Source organism: Calonectris borealis, chromosome 1 (assembly GCF_964195595.1).
Source record: "Calonectris borealis chromosome 1, bCalBor7.hap1.2, whole genome shotgun sequence".
Classification (NCBI taxonomy): Eukaryota; Metazoa; Chordata; class Aves; order Procellariiformes; family Procellariidae; genus Calonectris; species Calonectris borealis.
The window spans coordinates 207,877,194-207,899,068 of NC_134312.1; the positions used below are offsets into that span (position 1 = coordinate 207,877,194).

The window sequence follows — 21,875 nt, forward strand, 5'->3', positions numbered from 1 at the left end:
GCAGACAACATAAACATGCAAGTCATCTAGTAATCGTGATCCAGCCTACAAGACACACAAAGAAAACTTTTGTATATGGAACATGATTTCAGAATCTCATGAGACCAGAAAGCTCTCAGTGTTTCAAAAAGAGATTAAATGTTAACTCCATTGGTCTCTTTTGTCTGAAATTCACTCTTTCTATGAAATTCAACCCTGCACAAAGAGCCAGAATCAGGATTAAGGATCTCATAAACCTCATTTAATTCCTTAAAAAGGCTTCTGTGCAGAAATGAATTCCAGTCTCTGAGAAAAGTTGTACTATTAACAAAAGTATGCAAAAAAAAAAAGGCATTTAGAATTAGTTGGAAAACTCTGGAAAACTTTTTAAATTTTGGAAAAACTTTTCTTCTAAATGGAGATGTACATTCTTTAAAATATTCATTGAAATAGAATCTTAAAATATTTTCTCCTAAGAAATTATAACTATTAAGGTCAATTTCTCTGTTGCTACTGGCTACAGAGTGATAGCAAAAAATGACAAGAATCACGTCAAAGTCAGCCAGCAGCTACCACGGCTTCTGGGCAGGCTTATCATTTGCAGGGATTCTCCCTAAAATTAGGAAAATCGTCTTCCATTGACAAGGAATAGGAGGCAGAGAAATGCAAGATAACAAGTCTCCTGTAATATTCTCTTTGCGTACCCTGTAGGAGGTTGAGTTCAACAATGACAGAGAGAAAGAATGAGAGAAAGAAGAATGAAAGAAAGGCAGATGACCCTGTATTCAATTTCTATACTCCAGGCACAGTCTTACTTGGGGGCTTTCCTATGAGTCCTAGCAGCTCTTTCTGGTGATAAAACAGTTATTGTCTGGTTAATTTACATCTCTATTTAATGCATGACATAAATGGACTAAGCAGTGTGTTTGGTGAAGGGACAGGGAGTCCCTACTTACGTAAGCTGGTGAACAGTAAAAAGAACAGTCCCTTCAAAGGAACTGCAGTGCTGAAACTCTTCGTGCCAGCTGAAAATTTATTTCAGAAGCATTAGAGCTCATTTTCGTGGGTTCGCTTGGTTAAACCTCTTGTTGCCAAACTCAGAGGTGGGTTGCCATTCCTGCTCTGTTGAGCTATTGCTATCTGTCAGAGAGCGAGAGCCACCTCGGTGGCTGTGCCAGTTCCAGACAGGCCTAACCTGTTTTGATGTGTTCGTCTTTAAAAAATGAAAAAGAGCTTTTTTTTTTCCTTCTTTTCCTTTTTTTCAGTTGGGGTAAATTCCAGCATTATTATTTGGGCATGAGCCAGCCTAATGCTTAGTATGCCTGGGAGTCATAGAGGGTTTGCAAATGCTGCACTGCTGCAGGAAACAGTCCCTGGGAAATGTGGGTTCCAAGCTTCCCATTGCTTGCCTTAGGGAAAGGAGAATACCCCAAGCAGGAAGGGTCTGTTTTATGGAAGGGATGTCCATCTCATCCTGTACATCACTGAACCCCAGAAGAGCTCAAGCTTCAGAGAAACTGCAATGTGAACACAGCAATAGCCAGACTACTAACAGATCCGTTGGAAAGCAGCATAGCAAATACTCAGCAGTGAAAGCAGCTAGCAATGGAAGTGGCTAGTGGGGACTGCCACTTAAAATAAATTCAAGTTTCCAATATATTAATTTCTCTATTATCTAAAATCATAGGAGACTGGGATACCCCAGTAAAACAGAAAACTCGGTACTGGGGAGATGCTGTAGCCATCACATGGCACAGTGATTCCATAAGCCCAGTAAAAAGGCTATGGTACACCTGAAAATCAACTGCGTTTATTTTTTACATGACAGATGAGTTTGCTTAATGTGTAGGGAACATTTTAAGAAATTTAGAGAGGAGCTTTGAGGAAAATTGGCCTGTTTGGAAAGCTTGTGTCTCTTGACTGGAAGTCTGCTTCTAAAATCGGAGGACACAACATGACCCCACAGTGCAGACTCCTGTGGGAGTGGGACTCTATATTCACCTGAAAAATCATCAGAAAAATCAAGACAAGATCTTTCAGCATTGTGCATGAGAAAAACTTCTTAGCTGTCCTTCAGAAGCCAGTATTCATAACCGAAACTCTTACATATATATTATATATTTTCTTTAGTTGCATACAATATATTCATTGTAACTACTTTATTCCCGTCTCCTGTACTAGAGCACCACTACAAGGTTTTCTTCACACCGTTTATCACTAGGTGGCGACGTTAGAAGCAAGAAACGCGACGAAGACCAGGGACAGAGGAGCACCCCGAAATGCTCACTTCCACCACAGTTTGGAGGAAACGTTAAATCTTGGGCAAACTCTGATCCGTTTATTTATTTGAGAATTCACGTACTGACTTTAAATTTAAAGCAATTAAAAGAAATGTCAGCCCGGGACTATAAATCCCTTAATGCAATGTAATCCTTGAATTATAACCATTCTAATCCTTGCAATATAAACATTTTGGTGGGAATTCAACCCACCATCCACATAAACACCTGTCCATGCCTCTTCACCATGTGAAATCCATAGCAGTGCTATGCAAATAAGATGAGAAAGAATTGTCTTTCATTTCCAGGTATTTCCTCTCCTTGTGGTTTCGTTACCACCTATTTTTAAAGAAATACAAGGAGATGTTTACAAGATCTTGTTAAAATAGTACCAAAAATATCAACAGAATGAGTTCCAAGGTAGCAGTAGTGTTCTACCACAGACCAAGCAACGCAGAGCAAATTTAAGACACGAATCTTGTTATTAAAATGCATCTGTAAGAGTATTCGCTCTAAAGAGAATCCAGCATCCTATTCAATAGATGTTTTAAGCAGAAAAACAACAGAAGCTCATTAGTAGATGGTAATAGTTTCCTGCATATACTCATCCACAAAATGTCTTGTTCTTTGAGCAGTGAAAGTAGTGCAACTTACTTCCTTATGAATTTATTGTACCCTCCATCTCCCAAACTCCTGTGCTGCAATACTCCCACCCTCCCCTGTGACTAAGACAACGTTCAGGCCCTCATCCCCAACCTCCATTTTTGGGGTTCCCCACATGAGGGCCAGCCCCAGCTGAGAGCAGCACACGTGCTCAGCAATTTGGTGCATGCTGTGACGTTGCTATTACCAAGAAAAAGAGCCCTGTGCTGAGCTGACAGGTCTCTCCTCGAGCACCGGCACTCGTAGGACCTGTGTCACGCAGCCTCTGATTTTCCACATGGATATAGCATAACCACAGAGAACCAGAGCCCTCAGCATGCTCCTGAGAAGCCCAATGAGGAGCCCAATGAGGAGCTGCAGGCACCGTACCCAAAACATGACTTACAGACACCAAAGAAAGCTTTGTTTTCTTCTAAGAGGCCCAGGGAGGACGGGTGGGCCAGCAGAGGCTTTCCCAGGCATGGACACCGGCTGGGATTTCTGCTCCGGCTGGGCCCCAGCCTGGCGCCCCCAAAACCTCCCCACGGTTACAGCTGCCACAAACCTTCTCTACCACCAGCTTTCATGTCCCCCATCATTTGGGGGTTGAACTCAATACATTTAGTGGGTTTGCTCCCCAGGCAGCAGAGAGGAAAAGTGCTGGTGCCTGTGAAGAAGCTGCTTTGGCAGGGTAAGCCTCAGGCCAGAGATCACTGGCGGTGATCTCTGGCAGCCCCTTTGGGGAGGTGCCGTATCTCACAAGCCCACGCAGATTTTCCTCAAGAATACATCTGGATCGGGAAAAAATGCGATCGCAACTCAGCCACCGCACACTAACGCTGCTTGAGGCCTGCCGGGTGAAGCGCCGGGAGGGAGAAGAGCGAGGCGTGCTGCCGCCCCGCCCCCCCCCTCCCCCCCCCCCCCCCCCCCCCCCCCCCCCCCCCCCCGGGAGGAGGACTCGAACCCGCCACCTCAGGCTCTCCAGCACTGCGCGCCAACCCACAGAGCCCGGGCACACCACGTGACACACGTCCCCTCCCCCCACCCTCCGCGACCTGCCAGCACTTCCGTAAACATCGCGGCAGCTGAATGACAGGGGGCGACGGCCAATCGCGGCGCGCTGGACGCTGGGGGGCGGTAGTCTCTCCTCAGCGGCTCCGGCGCTGGACGGCGGGAACGTTAACGGTAAAAGTAACGGCTGCTGCGCGAGCTGTTGAGGGACGGGGGAAGGTGGGGGGTGTCTGCGTGTGTCATGGCCGTGGGCGGGATGAGTTCCGTTGGCCCGGGCCAGCCCGCTTTGTCGAGTCGGGAGCGGGCCGCGACAGCTGGGCGCGGCTCGCCTCAGGGCGCCTCTGCCGCGCCGGGTCTTGCTGCGGGGCGGGCAGGTGGGGGTAGGCCCGCCAACCTGGGTGGGGTGGTCCCTCCCCAGCTGAGGGCAGCGGCTGCGGACGCCTCAGTGAGGCCTGCTGATGGTGGTCCTGAACGAGCGCTGCACGCCGCTCCTCAGGAGCGGGGAAGCGCTCTGCCTCAGCTGTAGGCTTCCAGTGTCGGAGCGGATGATGGGATCTGTAGCTGCAGTTCAGACCTGATTTTTCCAGTTCATTCATGCTGGGTGTGGGCAGTTCTGCTCTTCTACATTTTTTCAGTAAGGTATATCCTCTTCAGAATTGTGCATGCTTAGTGTTGTTTGGTGCTGATTTCTGCATGTGTCTCTTAATAATGATATTGTTAAGTCATAAGTGTGTGTAACAAAATATGCATGCCCTTGTACTTTTCTTTTTTTGATTGGCATAATATAGTAAGTGCTTTGTTTTATCGGTTTATATTTTGGTGTGTTATCACAGCCTTCCGATGGAGATAAAAGCAGTTGTCAGAAGATATGAAACAAGAAATAAGACGGCAGGAACAGAACTGTCATCATCCAAATCCCGAGTTGATTGGAGGCGCACTAAAAGGGAGCTCATACTACTTGACAGCAATGATGAATCCTCAGGTACCTCTGAGGAGGAAGAGCCTACCACATCAGAAGATGAAGTAGATGAAAAAAATGAAACTGTTGTGAAGAACAGCCTTTCAGATCAGGAAGAGAAAAGCCACGATGGGGAAGTAACAGAAGATGGTGAGGATGAACATGTCGTGCCTGGGAAGCGTAGAAGGTTGAACACCTCTGTCTTGTGTGACAGTGACGAAAGTGAGGACAGTGATATACTTGTTAGAAAAGTTTTTGCTAAACGCCACTGTATAATGGATGAAGATGAGAGTTCTGAAGAACAGCAACCTGATAAAACCTGCCCTACAGAAAATGTTTCTACTAATAGGAAACAGAAAGCGTTTGCAAAATTGAAAGAACTTGCAAGACAAAGAACAACTCGGAGATCCTGCAGCAGTGAAAATTGTGAGGTCTGGATTTCATCTTTTAAATTCAATTGGAGAAAATACTGAATGTAGGGGAAGGCGAAGATTAATGAATATAAACCAGTGGGATTTTTTTTCTTTTGCTTTGTTTTTTATTCATGACAAATCAGTAGTTCTGTCACATTTTAACAGTTGTCACATTAACTAGATAACAGTATTGACTACTGAAAACCTTTGTCTTCAGTTTAATTTTAATCACTGAGGATTTAAGAATTTCCTTTCGTTTGCTCTTCCAGGCGTTCTGATGATTAAGCAGCTTAGAATGCAGGTGTCTTCTCTACGTAGTCAGAAAGGAAAAACTTCTTTATCAGTCTGGTTTTTTCCATAAAGAAGAGACGCACGAGAGGACTATCAAATGATTTTTATCAAGAAGCAAAATACCTGCTGAAGTAACTTAGAGATCTCATGTTAGCTTAATTCCTACAAGTAGACTGAAGAGAGGTACATGGAGACGGCTGATTTAAAGCTGAAAATAGTTGTCATCTAGTACAGAATGATGTATTTTTTGGAAACATATTATTTCTTGTTAATTGAACAAATGGTGTTATTAGAAGGTCAAAAATCTTATCCAGTATATGTATATTTCATCAGTGCAAATACTGAAAATTCTTGTGTTTGAAATACTTTTTTAAATTTAATTAGGATTCCAATGGTGAAGCAGAAATAGAAGAGGAACCGCTCTGTCACTTGCCCCTCACACCAACAGAAGGTAGTGAAAGTGACAGTGACAGCATGAAAGATTTTATAGTAGAGGAAGAGGAAGATGGTGATGACAACACAGAGCACGTAAAGAGTGAAAACCAGCCACAACAGAAGGAACTAAATACATCAAATAGCGAGTTGCTGGCATACTACGTCCCATACTGTAAGATCAAAATTAGTCATAATTCTAACTTGCTTGTAGTGCTGTAATAAATATTAGTGGACTGTAAATACAAATAATGTGTAATAGGAGATGATAGTTTAAAAGCAGATTCCTAAAAGGCTTCCATTTATTGTGGAGGTACTCTGATTTCCACAGTAAACTTTTATAGTCTTTCTGTATATTATTAAAGGGAAGGTATAATTTGGGGGGAAGGAAGGGAAACCATATTGCACAGATTTTTTTAAGTTGGTCTGATTTAGGATGAAGTAGGCTACCTATGATGCAGTCATTCCTGTGGAGACCTAAAAGTATCATCCTCCATCTTGTAATATATGCTAAGAGCAGCTATGTTAATTCTGGCCAAATTCTGTTCTGGAGAGTGATGGAAAATTCTTGCCATGAGTTTGGGGTTTTTGGGGCTTGGGATTTTTTTTTTAAATGCATTTTTATTCCGTGGCGGTGAAACTTGGGAGCACAGGTCTATAGGGGTTTCTGAATTCATTGGTCAATTTCAGCCAAACTGCACAGAGCGAGAAAACTTTTCAAGTTCATCTTTTATGAAAAATGGTATCTGGATGGAACAGAGAGATTTGAAACAGAACTTCATGCTAGTTATCTTCTTAAGTATTTTGTTGTTCAGAAGCAGGTATGTACTGACTGCAGAGTCGGTGCTAGTGTAGATGGTCATAGGCATTTGTGGTATTTCTTCCCCAGTAAAGACATGAGCAGAATTGTGTGTATTTGAAAGAAAGTTAGAACAAAGAAAAAACAAACAAACAAACAAAACCCCGTAAACCTGTCCTTCTCTGGTTTGCATTATTTCCTGCTATTTGTTGAACATATTCTCTTCTTTTAGTATTTGTAGCTCTTACTGTGGGCTCTTCTTGCTGAAAGGACGTGTGAATTTAGGATGCTAAAATTCATTAAGATCATTGGGATGAGAAACACTATTTAAAGGCAAGGTCTTAAGGGTGTGGATGTTGTACATTTAAATTATTTTTAAATCCATATTTAAATGACTTTAAAATTCTAAATTTACAATAATGGAAAAAATTCTTCTTACAGGACTTTTAACATTTCTTACTTTTTTTTTTTTTGGTAAATTCTGGTTATATTTCTTTCTTCCCAGTATCTCGCTGTGATCATTATGTACACTTCAAAAGAATAGTAAAGGCTTTCCTCATAAATGCAATTGATGACACTTTTCTGAGCTCATTATATGGTAAGTAAATTGCATTAAATAATGTAATAGTGCGTTCAAAGTTATACAAAGACATTTATTCTAGGGAAAGATGTGTCTCCTGATTGGAGTATAGGACTGTGAGCCCTGAGATCTGTTCTTGGTTTTGCTGCTGTGTAACTTTGTGAGGGGGAAATCTATCTGAAAAGGGTAGAGTAATCTTGGAAAAATGTGTAGACTTAATTCTTTTAAGCCTAGAAGGCATTCTGAGATGTAGGGAAGTGTTTCTGTGTTACTGATCAGTAGTAACCGTTCCAGCATGAGCGGGAAATTAATTTCAAAGTAGATATCTCAATGAAAACATTGCAAGGTCAGCTGATTTGTCAAAATGTCGCTTGCTTCATAGCTTTTTCTGAGGAATTTGATAGATAATAAATAATTTTAGTTATGGAGATTGCTCCATATCCGATTTTTTTTTTCTTTTCCTTTTTTTTGAACATTTGTGCTTTCAGATAAAACAACTAAATTTCAGCTGCAGTCAGTACTTCTTGTCTTGCTCTTGCTGAGAAAGTGCTTTTTGGCATTTGGCCTAGTGGGGCTGAATGGCAACCTCACATGTAGTTTCAGAAGCACTGCAAAGATGTAATTAATGAGAAGACTGCCAGTGTCAGGCTGTGGAAGGAGTCAGCAAAGTGCCAAAGAGAGGAAGTTTTGGTGTCATGAGGAACTAAGAGGGAAGGAAGAAACTGAAATACAATACAGATTTCAGAATAAAGGCTGTGTATTCTTGGAGCTAAAAATGTCTTTCATCTACCACTGCTAGTTCTTTCAGGTTTTAATTTTGTTTTGTTTTGTTTTACCAAGTGAAAACAAGCTTATGGAAAGTAATTAGTAAACTTTTCCAGTTTTACGTTGTGATAGCTTCCTTCTATTTCAAATTGTATCTGCTCTACAAAACTAACAAATTATTGCCAAGGTGCTGGAATTAGATCAGCTATGCGGGTCAGTTGGAGGTTGTATTCTATCTTTCTGAAGAACATTATATCGTGTGAACATAGCCTAGCATTACAAAGATGTATTTTTATCCATAGAATGGATTTTTCTGAATTATTGGAAGTGAATCTCTTAATTAGTTTGAATCAAGAGCAGCTACTTTAGTATTAGAGTTCAGACTTGCTTTTTATTGTGAAGGATTTTTTTTTTTATGGTCTAGCACAGCCTCTTCAAGCTTTTAGTATACTTACTGAAAATGTGTGTGTGTAAAGTGTATATGGAAAAACAATTAATTGTAATTATGGTGGCTGTAATGATAATAATAATTAACTGTTTTTATACAGAGAGCTAGATAGCCAGTGGTCCTTCTCAGTTTTGTTTCTTTGATAACAGCATTGCTAAAAGGCTAGGGAAGGTAGCTGAATTAATTTGTATGTCTGTACATGCTGAAGCTCGAGACAGTATGAATTGGCCTGCACCTATGAAAGTCCTGTTTAGTTCCTGGAATCCAGCACATATCTGGGAGACAGTTGTGGAATAGTGGTAGTTTTACTCATCCTCATACTTGTTTATTTCTTTTGCTTGAGTAAGTATTTGGAAGTACATATGTTGCCTAACTCAAGGCATCTGACTGTGCTGCTGAAGTGTAAAGGTCAGTTTCTGTGTGTTCTTTATAAGTGACGAAGAGAGTTGTCAAAATTTCTGCTGTGAAGCAGCTCAGAGCAATTGTTTTCATGCATTGCAACTTCCATTATACGTTATGAAAAGCTTACGTTATGAACAGCTTACATAAACTGGAGAAAAAGCAAGACACTTTTCTCCGCCCCCCCCCCCCTTCTTTTAAATGGGTTCGAGTGAATGGGTCTTCATTTGGGATGACAGCTTTTCACTTTAACCTTGATTGTAGAGTTTATTCATGCACCTCTTGTGATACAGACTTTTAAAATAATTAAATATATCAGTTTATCAAAGATGCATGGATCACTTTTATGGATAACAGTAGCAAATGTATTCCGTAATAATTTATTAAAATCATTCATAGTTCTTAGTGTGCAGAAGCATAATGTCCTTGAAAATTTTATTTGAAGAAACTTGTACAGCATAGGGTGGTCAGCAAGCTAGTAACAACTCTCGCTGAATAGATGGAACAAGACAAAAGAAGTATGCGCAAGATATGTTGCTCTCACTTCATTATTTGGATGACCGCTTCATTCAGCCTCGTCTTGAGAACTTAATCTCTAGAAGTCGCTGGAAAGATCGATACAAGGTATGTAGCTTCTACTTTAAATAGTGAAGTGGTCTCCAAATCATATTATTACTGACAGATTTTTTTTTTTTACACGGTAATTCTCAGTAAAGGTACAGTAATCACTATAATTATATATACTTTTTTAATAGAAACTCATTGTTCTTTACCTTACGTAACTTGTTTTGATACTTATAAATATCAGAAGTATTTTATGTGTTTATAACCAGATAAACATTCGGGTAACAGAACAGAATCTGTTCTCAGTTATGCTTCTCAGAATGCTTGCTAACTTCAGCAGATGACTTTTTGAGGATTTTTTGTCATTTGATAAATGTTGTAACAAAATTTCTTCCTCCTTCCACAAAAAGATAAACCAGTATGTTCATAATGAACCTTCTACTACTTCAAAAAAAATGAAGTCAAGATACAGTAACCTAGTCATTGTATGCGAATTACTAGAATAGTATTAGCGTGATAGGTGTGGTAATCTAATAATCACTGTAATAATGGAGTATGGCCAGTGGAGAGATACAGTGTATTTATTTGAAGAAGCCCAACTAATATAGTTGCACCCCCACCCCCTCCAAAAAAAAAGAGATGAGAGAAAACGAAGTGCCAGGATGCAGGAGCCATTCTTTAGGTCTGAAGCCGAAAGAAAGAATTAATGAACTAGAACTGAGTGAAGTGTTGGAAAATGATTGAGAAGGTATATGTTCACAACTGAATCACGAAAGACTTCAGATTTGAATCTCTTGGTTTCTCTTGCTCTAATTTTGTGCGAGTACAGAATACTCAGCAGCCTATTTGAGGCATCTTTCAGTTTACGGAGATTCTTTAATGTTATTTGAAATCTGTTTTTCAGGAGCGTGTGGATTGTTACCCAGATGTTCGCATAATCTTGAAAAATCCAAAAAATATATCTTGCCAGGCCTGTGAATTGAATCGGTATTGTAAGTTTAATGTGCTGCTCTCTGGAAAGCTTTATAATAGTAGAACTTTGGAAGCGGATGACTTCATGTCAGATGACAAGCAGGTAACTTCAAACAAGCACCCTGTATAATTATTTTTAAGTTTTGTCTAGTGTTACAGAAAATCACACAGAGTAGAAATTCTATCAACACATCTAATGTCTATAATGCTAGAGGCAAGAGTTAAGCTACTGTACCTTGTCTAAACCCTATTAATTTTTAAAATATGAGGACCATTTTGCAGTTTGGAGGAGTACAATCTTAGATTTAGCTAGGAATTAGGAAGGAAGTTCCTGTGAAACTTAAAAGGATGAACAGAGTCATTCCCTTCTGCTCCCCTCATCCTTTCTTATATGTTGGGAAAGAGGTAATGAAAAGTATCCTCAAATAAACGTAACTTTTATCAAGAAAATAAATCTGATGTTTTTCTATGACCTTTGTTTTTGCCTGCATCACAATGATTGGTGTGCTGTTTCCTCCCTGCTTTTGCCAATTAATATTAGTACCTGATGCAGCACATGTACTTGCTCTGCGGTAAGCGCTAGTAAGTATACCCAACCATGAGCTGGACTTCATGATAAAAAAGGTAAAGGACTCTAAGACAGATAGGGTTTACTGATAACTCTTGCCCTCAAGTCAAAATTGACATTTGCCTCAATTTTTCCTCTGCTTCAAATCTCTTCAGTCTGAGTCTCATCCAGGGCAAGAAGGAAGCTCTAGGTACATGGCATCTTACACATCCTACTCAGCATACTTGTCTTTTGTGGTGCACGGGGGGCAGTCTGAAACTGTGTCAAAGAGGCTGACAGCGCACATGAAGATTCACATACTAACCAAAGTTCTAATATGGGCACTCAATCAGGTATTTCTAAAGTCGCTTTTTGTTTTGTCAGAGAACATTTAATAGAAGATTGAAAAGCCTAAAGCGGATGCGTATCTTAAAGAAAGGAAAACCAGTGGTAAAGAAATTACACGACTGAGTGATGCTCCGAACATGCCTGGCATTTCTGGTTTTCACCAAGTACATGAGAAATGCTATGACTGTTTTTTTTATCTTGAATAGATCCTATCTCTGTATGCCAGGAGTCTGAGGCTTTAAATCAAGAATGACATTTGCCTCAGATTTACATGTATTCTAAATATCAGAATGCCTTTTCACTGAAATTAGATCACTTCAAAGCCCTTTACCTTTGTGTGTGCCTGTAATGCCCTTAAGACTTTCCCAGCAGGAATCTTGCATTGATTAGTTTTGAGAAACATTATAGAAGTAACTTTCTATAAAATAGATAATCATCTCCATTGAATGATTGTGTTTTCTATTTTGTTGCAAGTAAGGTTTGTTCTACATTGAGTCACTTGGCTTGCTAATTCTGTGCCTACTATGCCTCTAGCGTTTGGAGCGTCCATGTGCACACCAACAGTTCTTGTTTGCTCTAGGTCAGAACGTTGAGTGAAATAGTGCCACTGTCATCCTAATAGCCCAAGTGCAGCCTAGTCAGAATTTACCGCTTCATTCTTCAGATTTTTTCACATCTGCTATTTCCCATGTAGCTGTTTAGGCAGTCTTGCATCTTTTTCTCACTCAGTTGTCTCTACTAGGACATTTTATATTAAATTACGTTTTTGGAATGAAACACATCTCATGTTGTTACATGATGTTGCACTAGGCAGTCATTTTAGATGACTTGAGCAGTCAATTTTGTTATATTTCACAACTGAGACTTTTGAAGACCTTGACTCTTAAGAACTTGTGTGTTCCTAATATTTAGGGATCTTCCCTTCAAATCTACAGCTACCAGTAATTGTTATGATTAGGTATGCATATGACCTTCTTAAGTAATGTCATGACTTCTTATGATAAACTCAAAGCACGCGATTTGTCAAGAATAAAATACTGCTACAGTTGTGTACCAAGCTGATACCCAAGTTCTGCCTTTCTTCCCTTTCAGGAGGTGTAAAAGGGATATTCCTTTTCTTTGTGAGTGTAAAAGTATTTTTGAATACAGCTGAAGTTCCTCACAGTATTTGATGAAAAGAATGAAGTGTCAGAACAAGTTGTATTTACAATATATTTTGAAATGTGGTATAATAGGATTTCTCATACAAAAATAAAATGAAGTGCTCATCAAACTGGAAGTACACCTTACAGAAGCTCAAGCCTATATTGTTTGGATCTTTGCAAATATTCTAACATGGAGATTTGAGGGGTGTCGGTGTGATTATTATTATGCCATCATATTGGGCTCTGCATGTAATGCAGAATCTAGGAAAATCTGTGCCACAGTTTTTCTTAAATAGATTACAGACCCTTCTGAGCAGCAGTTGTTAATACTTTGGTTTGATAAGTCTCTGCGTGCGTGATAGTCAAGAGAGCTAGGCTTTTCCAGCAAGGCTTTTCCCCTGTTTATTGCGGGAAAACAGTAAGTTCTTGGCAATCATACTAGCACTGATAGTGCAGTCCATCGTACAGTCATTATTCTTCCTTACATACGGGTCTCTAAATATAGATCACTAATTTAAAAATTTTCAGTTTTTCATGGGAAGTGTGTGCCTTACCTAACCAGAAATAATAAGTGAACTAGTATAAGAATTTAATCTTTACTTAACTGTGGAAATAACAGTAGCAATTCCCTCACTGCTGTCCAGACGTTGTCCTACATAAAGCATTGGCTATTTTTCACTTTGGAAAAAACTTGAAATATCCTACTGAATATTGAACTAACTTGATAGTTCATATTTGTCCTCCTCATCTTAACAGTAGAAAATGAGAGCTTTTTTTACCATGTACCCCAGCATCTGGTGAGATGCTTGCCATGTGCATGCTCAGTATGGCTCAGGGCTGTAGAACAGATCCAGGAGAGAGAGTTACTGAGCGCTTTCCAGTAATATTTGATAGTGCCTTTGTAATGCAACATTCGTGTTCTTATGTTGACCAGTAATTTAGACTGCTAAAGGTACTGTTCTCAAGTACCCTTTGAAGTTCTGCTGGCAATGCGTTGATCAACTTGTCCTGCCAATAGAGAAAAAAGAAAGAAGGAAAAAAGAAAAAAGGCACACAGAGCTATATAAAACTGGCACTTCAAGAACTTAACTGACTGAAAGAGAAGGCAGTTCAGCACTGGCAGATCAGATTGAATGGAGACACGTAGTTGTACTATTTTCTAAAGTTTTATTTGAAAATACCCGAGAAAAGTGGATGTGGAGAGAACAAAACCAGACCTCCAACCCTCTTCTTCTGCATAAAACTTTCCTTTTCTCTCATCTCTGAAGTATTCTGCTTTGCCAGTAGAAAGAGAAGAGAAACAGCTGTTCCAGTTTTGCTGAGGCTTGCAGTGATTGTTCTGTGTGTGGCTGCCAATTCTCGGTTCTCCATGGTCAGGGAGAATCGAACGGTTTAGAGGTATAGGTGTCCCCCACACTTCTTTGCTCCTGTGTCACCTGGATTATAAACTGTTTTCTACTCTCAGTCTTGGTGTTCTACTTCCGTTTATAATCATGCTTAGAGGACATGGATTCAGTCACTACATGTTGTGCTATTGTCAGGCAATGGTCCTGCATTCCATACAAAGTGATTTAACACAACTTTGGCTGATATGGCCAGCTTGAGTAGATAAGTTAAGCATTCAGACAGAGTCACTGAGAACTTAGAGAGGAAAAAATTTGAATGAGTACAGTACTGAGATTCTTTCCAAAGCTGCATTCTGAAATAGCATCGTAATTTTAGACAATCTTTCTTGCTTTAAAAACGCAATACATAATTAAATTATACAATATTTAGCTATTTTCCTCTGGTATTTCTCTAATGTAGAAATACTTTACACCTCACATATAAATGAACTATGAAACTCATTGCCACAAGATACTTTGGAAGTGAAAAATGTTAGTGGGTCCCAAAAAGGATTAGACAGGTTCTTGGGAAAGCTTCTCCCACACTGTGTTAACTGTTGACTGCTAGAAGCTGTATGGTGGTATTATGATTATTCTGGTGTTAATCCTGCATCTTATACTAACTTCCTAAATATCTCCTGCTAGCTGTTGTCACAGGGGAAGAACTGGGCCATCAGTTTGATGCAAGATGGTATCTCCTATTTTACATCACATAATGTTCCAGATGCTGTACCCCATTGCTTGGGATACTTGAAAAGTTATGAAATGCTCTATGAAACACCGCAGCTCAGTTCTTGATTGTTTCAGTGTTTGAAATGGTACTTCTGGAAATTGGAATGAATCGAGGTCATGCATTGGTTGGTAGGTCTTGCACTTCAGAAGCACCTATAGCACCAAACACAAGCCTTAGCTTTTCAGTTTTGGGGAGAGTAGAAAATGGAGCTGCAAATAGCTACATGTACATGATCAGTAGAGAATAGCAATATAGTAATAGGAATTTTTTATCTCAAGACAGTTAAAATTTCAGTTAATCATCATCTACTGTAGGTCAGATCAAAAGTTCTTTTAAGTGAGTGTGTCTCTTTTGACTTCAGTGATATTATGCCTGCTTATATCAGTTGAGCTGCTGGTTAATATATTTAAGAAATTAAGTATATTCATATATTTAAGAAAATGTATAAATAATACATACAAATATGAATTTATTTTATATAATATTTATAAATATAAATATGCTTTTCTGCTACTGTCATTGTCAGTCGATACTCTTAGTGCTAGGTTGTACGAGTAGGTCAGGCTGTTTTGGGGAACTGCTTACAGATGCAAACATTTGGTCATGCATTGGAAAAAGCTTCCTGAAAATGCAGTTTGTAAGCATTGATTAAAACTTAACCTTCTCATAATTTAGAAGAGCATTCAGATTATTACCAATGGCAGCAATAAAGGGTATCACTGTTGTGGCTCAGAAGAGATCATTTTGCGATATATAACATGGTTGGTTTTTTGACATATGTGCGTGTAATCTGAAATAGCAATACAATTGCAGCTTGTATGACTGATGCAAAGAACTTCGACCTTTAGCCATTTACCGGCTTGTTACTCACAAAGGTGTGACAAGACATCAGTCCAAAACAATGCTGCCCCTGAAGGATAAGTTGATGGGGGATTTTTTTTAGTAAAACTAAATCAGTTTCTTCTGTATGTATCAGGAGCTGAATTTCTTTACCCATGTATTAATTATGTCGCAGTTTTGAGTTGCTGCTCTGAAAATCAGCCAGGTGTAGATTTCTTACCTGATAGACTTTGTCTCCATGGGTTGGAATAGTAATCGGTGCACCTGTGGGTCGTTTACAGGGGATAAATTCCTCTTCTGATTTGCCATTGTATGTACTTGAACAACTAATCTTGTAGAAATGGAACAAAACTTACTCTTGTGAAACGCAGGATGTCCTTAAATGCAGATGAACTTTGACTCTTTCTCCCTCCCCACACTTCCAGTTTCATATACTCTTAATGAAGATGTAGGATTGCCTTAGATTCTTGTAACCAATATATTACTCAGTATTTCCAGGTAAACACCTTCACCGCTTAACGTCTTTGTATAAAATCTGAGTTCAAGATACGTGCAAATACTTGCCTGTATTTAATGTTAGCGCTGATAGGTGATAATGAATCTACTCTAATCCATGCTCTGATTATGCATTTATGTGCATATTTACCATTTGTTTATCTATAAATTCTGCTGTAAAGAAAACTTAAATAAGACAGTTCTGTCTTTTCTGCATGGCAATTGTAGAACTAAAACTGGTAATAACTGGGAGATGCAGAGGCTTTGATTTGTACAGCATTATGGCCTAGCTATACTCCCCAGACAGTTGCAGATTAACTTGCATTGTATAAAACCTTGGTTTTCAGATTTTATTTTTATGAAATCAAATCTCTTTCTGTCTTCCTTAAAAATATGTTTCTAGGCATATGTCTATTTGTATTCATATGTATTTGTTGAAGCAATATTGAATATTATTCAGTCTACAAAATGCTAGAACTGGTATTTCATGTCCCTAGGAAGTACTACATGTTAAGCAAAAGTAATCAAATAATTTCTTTTCCTCTGCTTTCACAATAGGATGATTGTCTAAAATGTTAGTGATTTTGTAACGAAGTTCCACCAGGAGATAGGAAAGATACTACCAATTATAAACATGTTTGTGTTTGCAAGAAAACAGTACTGATAAGCTGCCATTGCATAGACTTGCTGGCTGCCTGCTTGCTCAAAAATTGTTCTGCTGTGGCTGTGAAAACTACATGGTTTTGCACTGATTGTATGCATGTAGTGTCATTCTGTTTATTTCATTATTCAAAAAAATCTTCCTAGACTGACTGATAAAATCTTGCTAGACTGACGTAGCCATTCTTTATATTGTCAACATAATCACAATTCTATCAGAGAGAATGATTTGTTCACTTTGGCCTAGGTTTTGAAGGTTGGCGTGGTGTGTGCAAATCGTACAAGAGTTTATCATAATTTGAAGCACTTCAAATACAAGTTGTATGTGGATTGCAGCTCCATTACCGACTTAGATGGTGTTGAGGATGAACCAGTCAAAGACACAGTCGAACGGCTTTTCAGCCAGTTGGAAGACAGTGGGTGGATTCAGAAGGTACGACTGAGTTATCTGATGTGTCCTTTTCCAAGCAGTTAAAAGTAAGCTGAGATAAAATGTCTGATTTAATTGATCAGTTCTGAATTACTGGGCTTCAATAATATAACTCATCTTAACCATTCATCCACTTCTGCTGACCCAGTCTCTCAAACAGTGATATGCTGCTGCGTTCACATACAGTTTGTGTCAACTTTTGACATGAAGCTTTTTGACAGCTGCATGATTGATAAAATAATACAGGTTTTATTTTATTTGCAGAGATATAACGATCTTGAAGACTACATGAATGATGCAGACAGTTTCCAAGAAGAGAAAATGGATTAAGTGGTCATATAGCTCTTTGAAAGGCATCTTGTAAAAATTTGAATGGCCTGCTTTATCTGCATGCACTTTATCTCTGCTCGGTCTTCAGGATTCTTTCTAGGCTGTGTTATACTTAAATCCATATGCCTTTAAGCTACTGTTTGAGAATGTGCTGTATCTTTTTTTCTCATCTGTGTCAATAATAACCCAAAGTTTTACCAAATCAGTCCTTCCAGTCTTACTGCATAGGTCACTTTAAGTTTCCTTTTGTTCTTAAAAATAACATCTCAATATCTGTTTACTTGTGAAATAAAACATCTACCTATTTATATTGAGCTGCATCGTAAGGAAGGTAGGAGATGCTGAGACCCTTTGAAGTGGGTATATTTGGAAAGGTAAGGCTATGTTATACGAGAACTTGCATCTTACCTTCCTTGTTGCTCGTAATATGCAAGTAAGTCCAACCATTTAGAATGATAGTTACAATAAACAGGACCCAAACGCAAAGATCTATTTCCTCTCTGAGGAATCAGTATAGACTGTTGCAAGGCAACAGAGGAAATATTCTGCAGTCTGACTACATTTGCAGCACAGTAGTCATTCCTCTCTTTAGAGAGTAGGTGATGAGTCACATTATAGGCGTCATACAGACTGAGTCTGGCTTAGCCATCTAAATGAACACTTAGGCCCACAGTGCTGTCTCTGATAAGCAGCTGGGGCAATTTGCTGCGATTTTAAACATCAAGTTACATTGTGCAAACATAATAGCAACAACTTGCAGTAGCTAAAAAATTAAGGGAATGGATTAATGTGGCCATGCAAGATAAGCAATAATTTTTCCAGTGTAACTTAACAGAAAGTAAGAGTTACTCAGAATCATGATGCATGGCTTACCTGAATTGCATGAAGCCCAAATCAGAGTTCTTTGAGGCCAGGGGAGTAGATTTTTGAGGAGTTAGGAAGGGTTAAATATTGCATTGTCCATTCTGATAAATTGGACATGAGCCAGCAATGTGCGCTCGCAACCCAGAAAGCCAATTGTATCCTGGGCTGCATAAAAAGAAGCGTGGCCAGCAGGTCGAGGGAGGTGATTCTGCCCCTCTACTCTGCTCTGGTGAGACCCCACCTGCAGTGCTGCGTCCAGCTCTGGAGCCCTCAGCACAGGAACGACATGGACCTGTTGGAGCGGGTCCAGAGGAGGGCCACAAAAATGATCAGAGGGCTGGAACACCTCTCCTATGAAGAAAGGCTGAAAGTGTTGGGGTTGTTCAGTCTGGAGAAGAGAAGGCTTCGGGGAGACCTTATTGCAGCCTTTCAGTACTTAAAGGGGGCTTATAAGAAAGATGGAGAGAGACATTTTTACCAAGGCCTGTAGTGACAGGACAAGGGGCAATGGTTTTAAACTGAAAGAGGGTAGGTATAGATGGACATAAGGAAGACATTTTTTACAATGAGGGTGGTGAGACACTGGAACAGGTTGCCCAGAGAAGTTGTGGATGCCCTATCCCTGGAAGTGTTCAAGGTCAGTTTGGATGGGGCTCTGAGCAACCTGATCTAGTGGAAGATGTCCCTGGCCATGATGATAGAATCACAGAATTGTTTAGGTTGGAAAAGACCTTGAAGATCATCGAGTTCAACCATTAACCTAGCACTGCCAAGTCCACCACTAAACCAACGTCCCTAAGCACCACATCTACAGACCTTTTAAACACCTCCAGGGATGGTGACTCAACCACTTCCCTGGACAGCCTGTTCCAATGCCCGACAACCCTATCAGTGAAGAAATTTTTCCTAATATCCCATTTAAACCTCCCCTGGCACAACTTGAGGCCATTTCCTCTCGTCCTATCGCTTGTTACTTGGGAGAAGAGACTCACGCCCACCTCACTACAACCTCCTTTCAGGTAGTTGTAGAGCGCGATGAGGTCTCCCCTCAGCCTCCTCTTCTGTAGGTTAAACAACCCCAGTTCCCTCTGCTGGTCCTCTGAAGAGGAGGTTTGCTGTAAACCCTTCACCAGCTTCGTTGCTCTTCTTTGGACATGCTCCAGCATCTCTTTAAAGGTCCTGTTCATCCCAAACCATTTTATGATTCTGTCCCTGTACTTTGTGCTGTATAGAAAATTAATTAGATGTAGCCTAAGATAAGATGCAGGGTGCAGGGTTTTGAATCTAGTTAGGAACTGTTCCTACATCCTGCTGTATGCACATACTCTTTTATTAGTTTTTTGTGGCTGAGCAACTTAGTGAAAGGGAAGATACTGTTAACACTAGATTCGTTTAACAAGTTGCTCTCTCAGAAGGAAAGCTAATGAAACCTAATTTCTCATGAATTTGTCCGTAAGAAATCCCTGCATTCATTATGCCACTCTACTGGTAACAGGCTGATTGGCTGGGCAGCTGCTGCCAGGTGTATCGCTTAATGGTGAACATCTGTTGGCTATTTTCCATAGGAACTGTACCTTAGATTTGTCATTCAGTACCCTTTTTCCAGCATTCATTGTAAGAAATTATTTGCTTTTATATTTTAAGGGGTTGAAATTCAGCAATGCTGAAATTATATGCTATTAGAGGAAGCTAATATCATCAGTTCTCGCATGTACCACATACAGATACAAGATTTATAAACCAAGGTGAAAAATCCCAGTAAACACATTGAGACTTACTCTCAAGTAAACTTATGTTGAAAATGTTATTTCCATACCATAACTGTGAGTTAGATATGTAAATATTCTGAGATTTGAGATGTCTTATATCTATCTCCCTGGTTACCAAAGCTGAAGGAAATCTCTATTATTTTTCTCTCTTCATCCCTGTTCTTCTGGGAATATTGGTGGGAACAGACCCATCAACAGGAATCCATCTTAAATATATGCCTTTTAGGAAGAGTAATGCCCCTTGATGCGCCACTTCATTCTGTTAACAAAATCTCTGTACACTTTTGTTGGCTTTGCTAGAATAATAAAAAAACATTTATGTTTGGTGAAACACTATTCTTACAAAGGAAATAAATGAGTTTTGTACCACATAGTGGAATATGACCTCTCAGAGCTTTCTGGACTGGTCTTAATTTCTGCTACGTTCTGAATTTCCTGAAAATTCTTGAGAATGTATGATTTTTATTTAAAAATTTTGCTATCAAAATGAAAAATGAATGGTCGATTTCTCATTTTGCCATATTTAAACTGTTTGCTACCAAGTAAAAAACAAGTTTGGGAAGTTTTGGCCTGCTGATTACTGATAATATTTCAAGGATACATACGTTTTTAATGAAAATTAAAATTGGCAAATTGTTCCAGTGATTAGTTTTACTCATTTTTTGGTATCTACCGCATCCCAGATCATGTTTCTCACTTCCTCTTCGTTCACCTAAAAAGTGTGAGCTATCTACTTCTTTTGGTTCCTGCAGGCATTTTTTTTCAGGTCTATGGTTTTGTGTCTCTAACAGGGATACAAAAGTATCCTGTTAGAGTTTCTTGGAAGAAAGTGCCTTCATAGGTTTACTAATCTTGTCTGTGACATCACCAGTTGGACTAAGAAAATACCTAGAATTGACATCACTGATTTCTATTTCAGTAGGAAACTGATATTTGATTTGGCGTGGCAGGGGCTGATATAATGTTTGAGTGTGTATAGTCTCTCTTAAACTGTGATATTCCCCTCACTGAGATGGAGGAAGTGATAGTATTTTTGTGGCTGTTGTTTTACCTGAAGAGTTTCTACAAGACAGAGAATGTGAAGTATCATTGCATCATGTTTATATTTGTCTTCACCATGGGAAATGAAGAGATTGTTTAGAAGAGCCATATATGTAAAAAATGAGATCAAATTTTCCAGGACAGGCTGTAAATGCTAGTACAAAGAGGACCCTTACCCCCTGAGACTTTCTACATATAGAAATACTCAGTAAGAATATTTCTTGCAGAAAAATTTTGTGCAATATCTAATGATGGGAGAAGTCAGAAATCTGACCAGTCTTTCATACTTCCTTTTCCACCCTAGAGAATTTGAGTGGAGTTAGGGAGTGAGAGAATATAATATTTGTTCTGATAGCCCATGTTTAATCATCTTTAGTGTTAATTTTTGAAGTAGTAGCTCTAATTAAGATAAAGTACTTGTCTTAATGGAACAATGAAGAGAGCTCAGTATGTGATTAGACTTGGCGCGGGTGATTAACGATCATACTTGGAAATTGCTTTAGTTCCTGTAATGTTTCAATAATCTGCTCTAGTTTAAGTTCTGTAACTGGACCCTGTGATACTAAGTTCACACAAGGTATTTATGCGCAGGATCAGGCTTACTAATGTGATGTACTTCTGGGAGAGAAGGCCCTTTTCGGTCTATATTCTATGTCCAGTTCTTGCAGTGAAGTATGAAAAGAAGTGATTTTTCTCCCTGTGTCCCTCCGTTTTTGGAAAGAAAGTCATTTGTGGATCAAATGGGGTGGTAAACTT

At 39.3% G+C, this 21,875-nt stretch overlaps 1 protein-coding gene across 4 annotated transcripts; it reads left to right on the forward strand.

The window, feature by feature from the left end:
* The first annotated feature begins 3,854 nt into the window (after positions 1-3,854).
* CCDC82 (coiled-coil domain containing 82) lies at positions 3,855-20,719 on the forward strand. Of its 4 annotated transcripts, none has more exons than XM_075140102.1 (9): positions 3,947-4,085; positions 4,745-5,300; positions 5,958-6,180; positions 7,310-7,402; positions 9,496-9,620; positions 10,465-10,635; positions 11,256-11,432; positions 16,933-17,118; positions 17,380-20,719. In XM_075140102.1, exons 2-9 carry the CDS (start codon positions 4,752-4,754, stop codon positions 17,443-17,445), a joined length of 1,590 nt encoding a protein of 529 aa, XP_074996203.1. In that variant the 5' UTR covers positions 3,947-4,085; positions 4,745-4,751; the 3' UTR covers positions 17,446-20,719. The 4 variants fall into 4 exon arrangements, with proteins under 4 accessions (XP_074996205.1, XP_074996203.1, XP_074996206.1 ...); XM_075140103.1 differs by lacking the exon at positions 3,947-4,085 and adding an exon at positions 4,309-4,550; XM_075140104.1 differs by lacking the exon at positions 11,256-11,432 and having other exon boundaries at positions 3,855-4,085.
* The last annotated feature ends 1,156 nt before the right edge of the window (positions 20,720-21,875 follow it).

Bases quoted from the DNA above. Each gene is read 5' to 3' on its own strand.
- CCDC82 (XM_075140102.1), top strand. From the start codon at position 4,752: ATGGAGATAAAAGCAGTTGTCAGAAGATATGAAACAAGAAATAAGACG. The intron at 5,301-5,957 runs GTCTGGATTTCA...AAATTTAATTAG, and splicing joins GCAGCAGTGAAAATTGTGAG to GATTCCAATGGTGAAGCAGA. The intron at 17,119-17,379 runs GTACGACTGAGT...TTTTATTTGCAG, and splicing joins ACAGTGGGTGGATTCAGAAG to AGATATAACGATCTTGAAGA.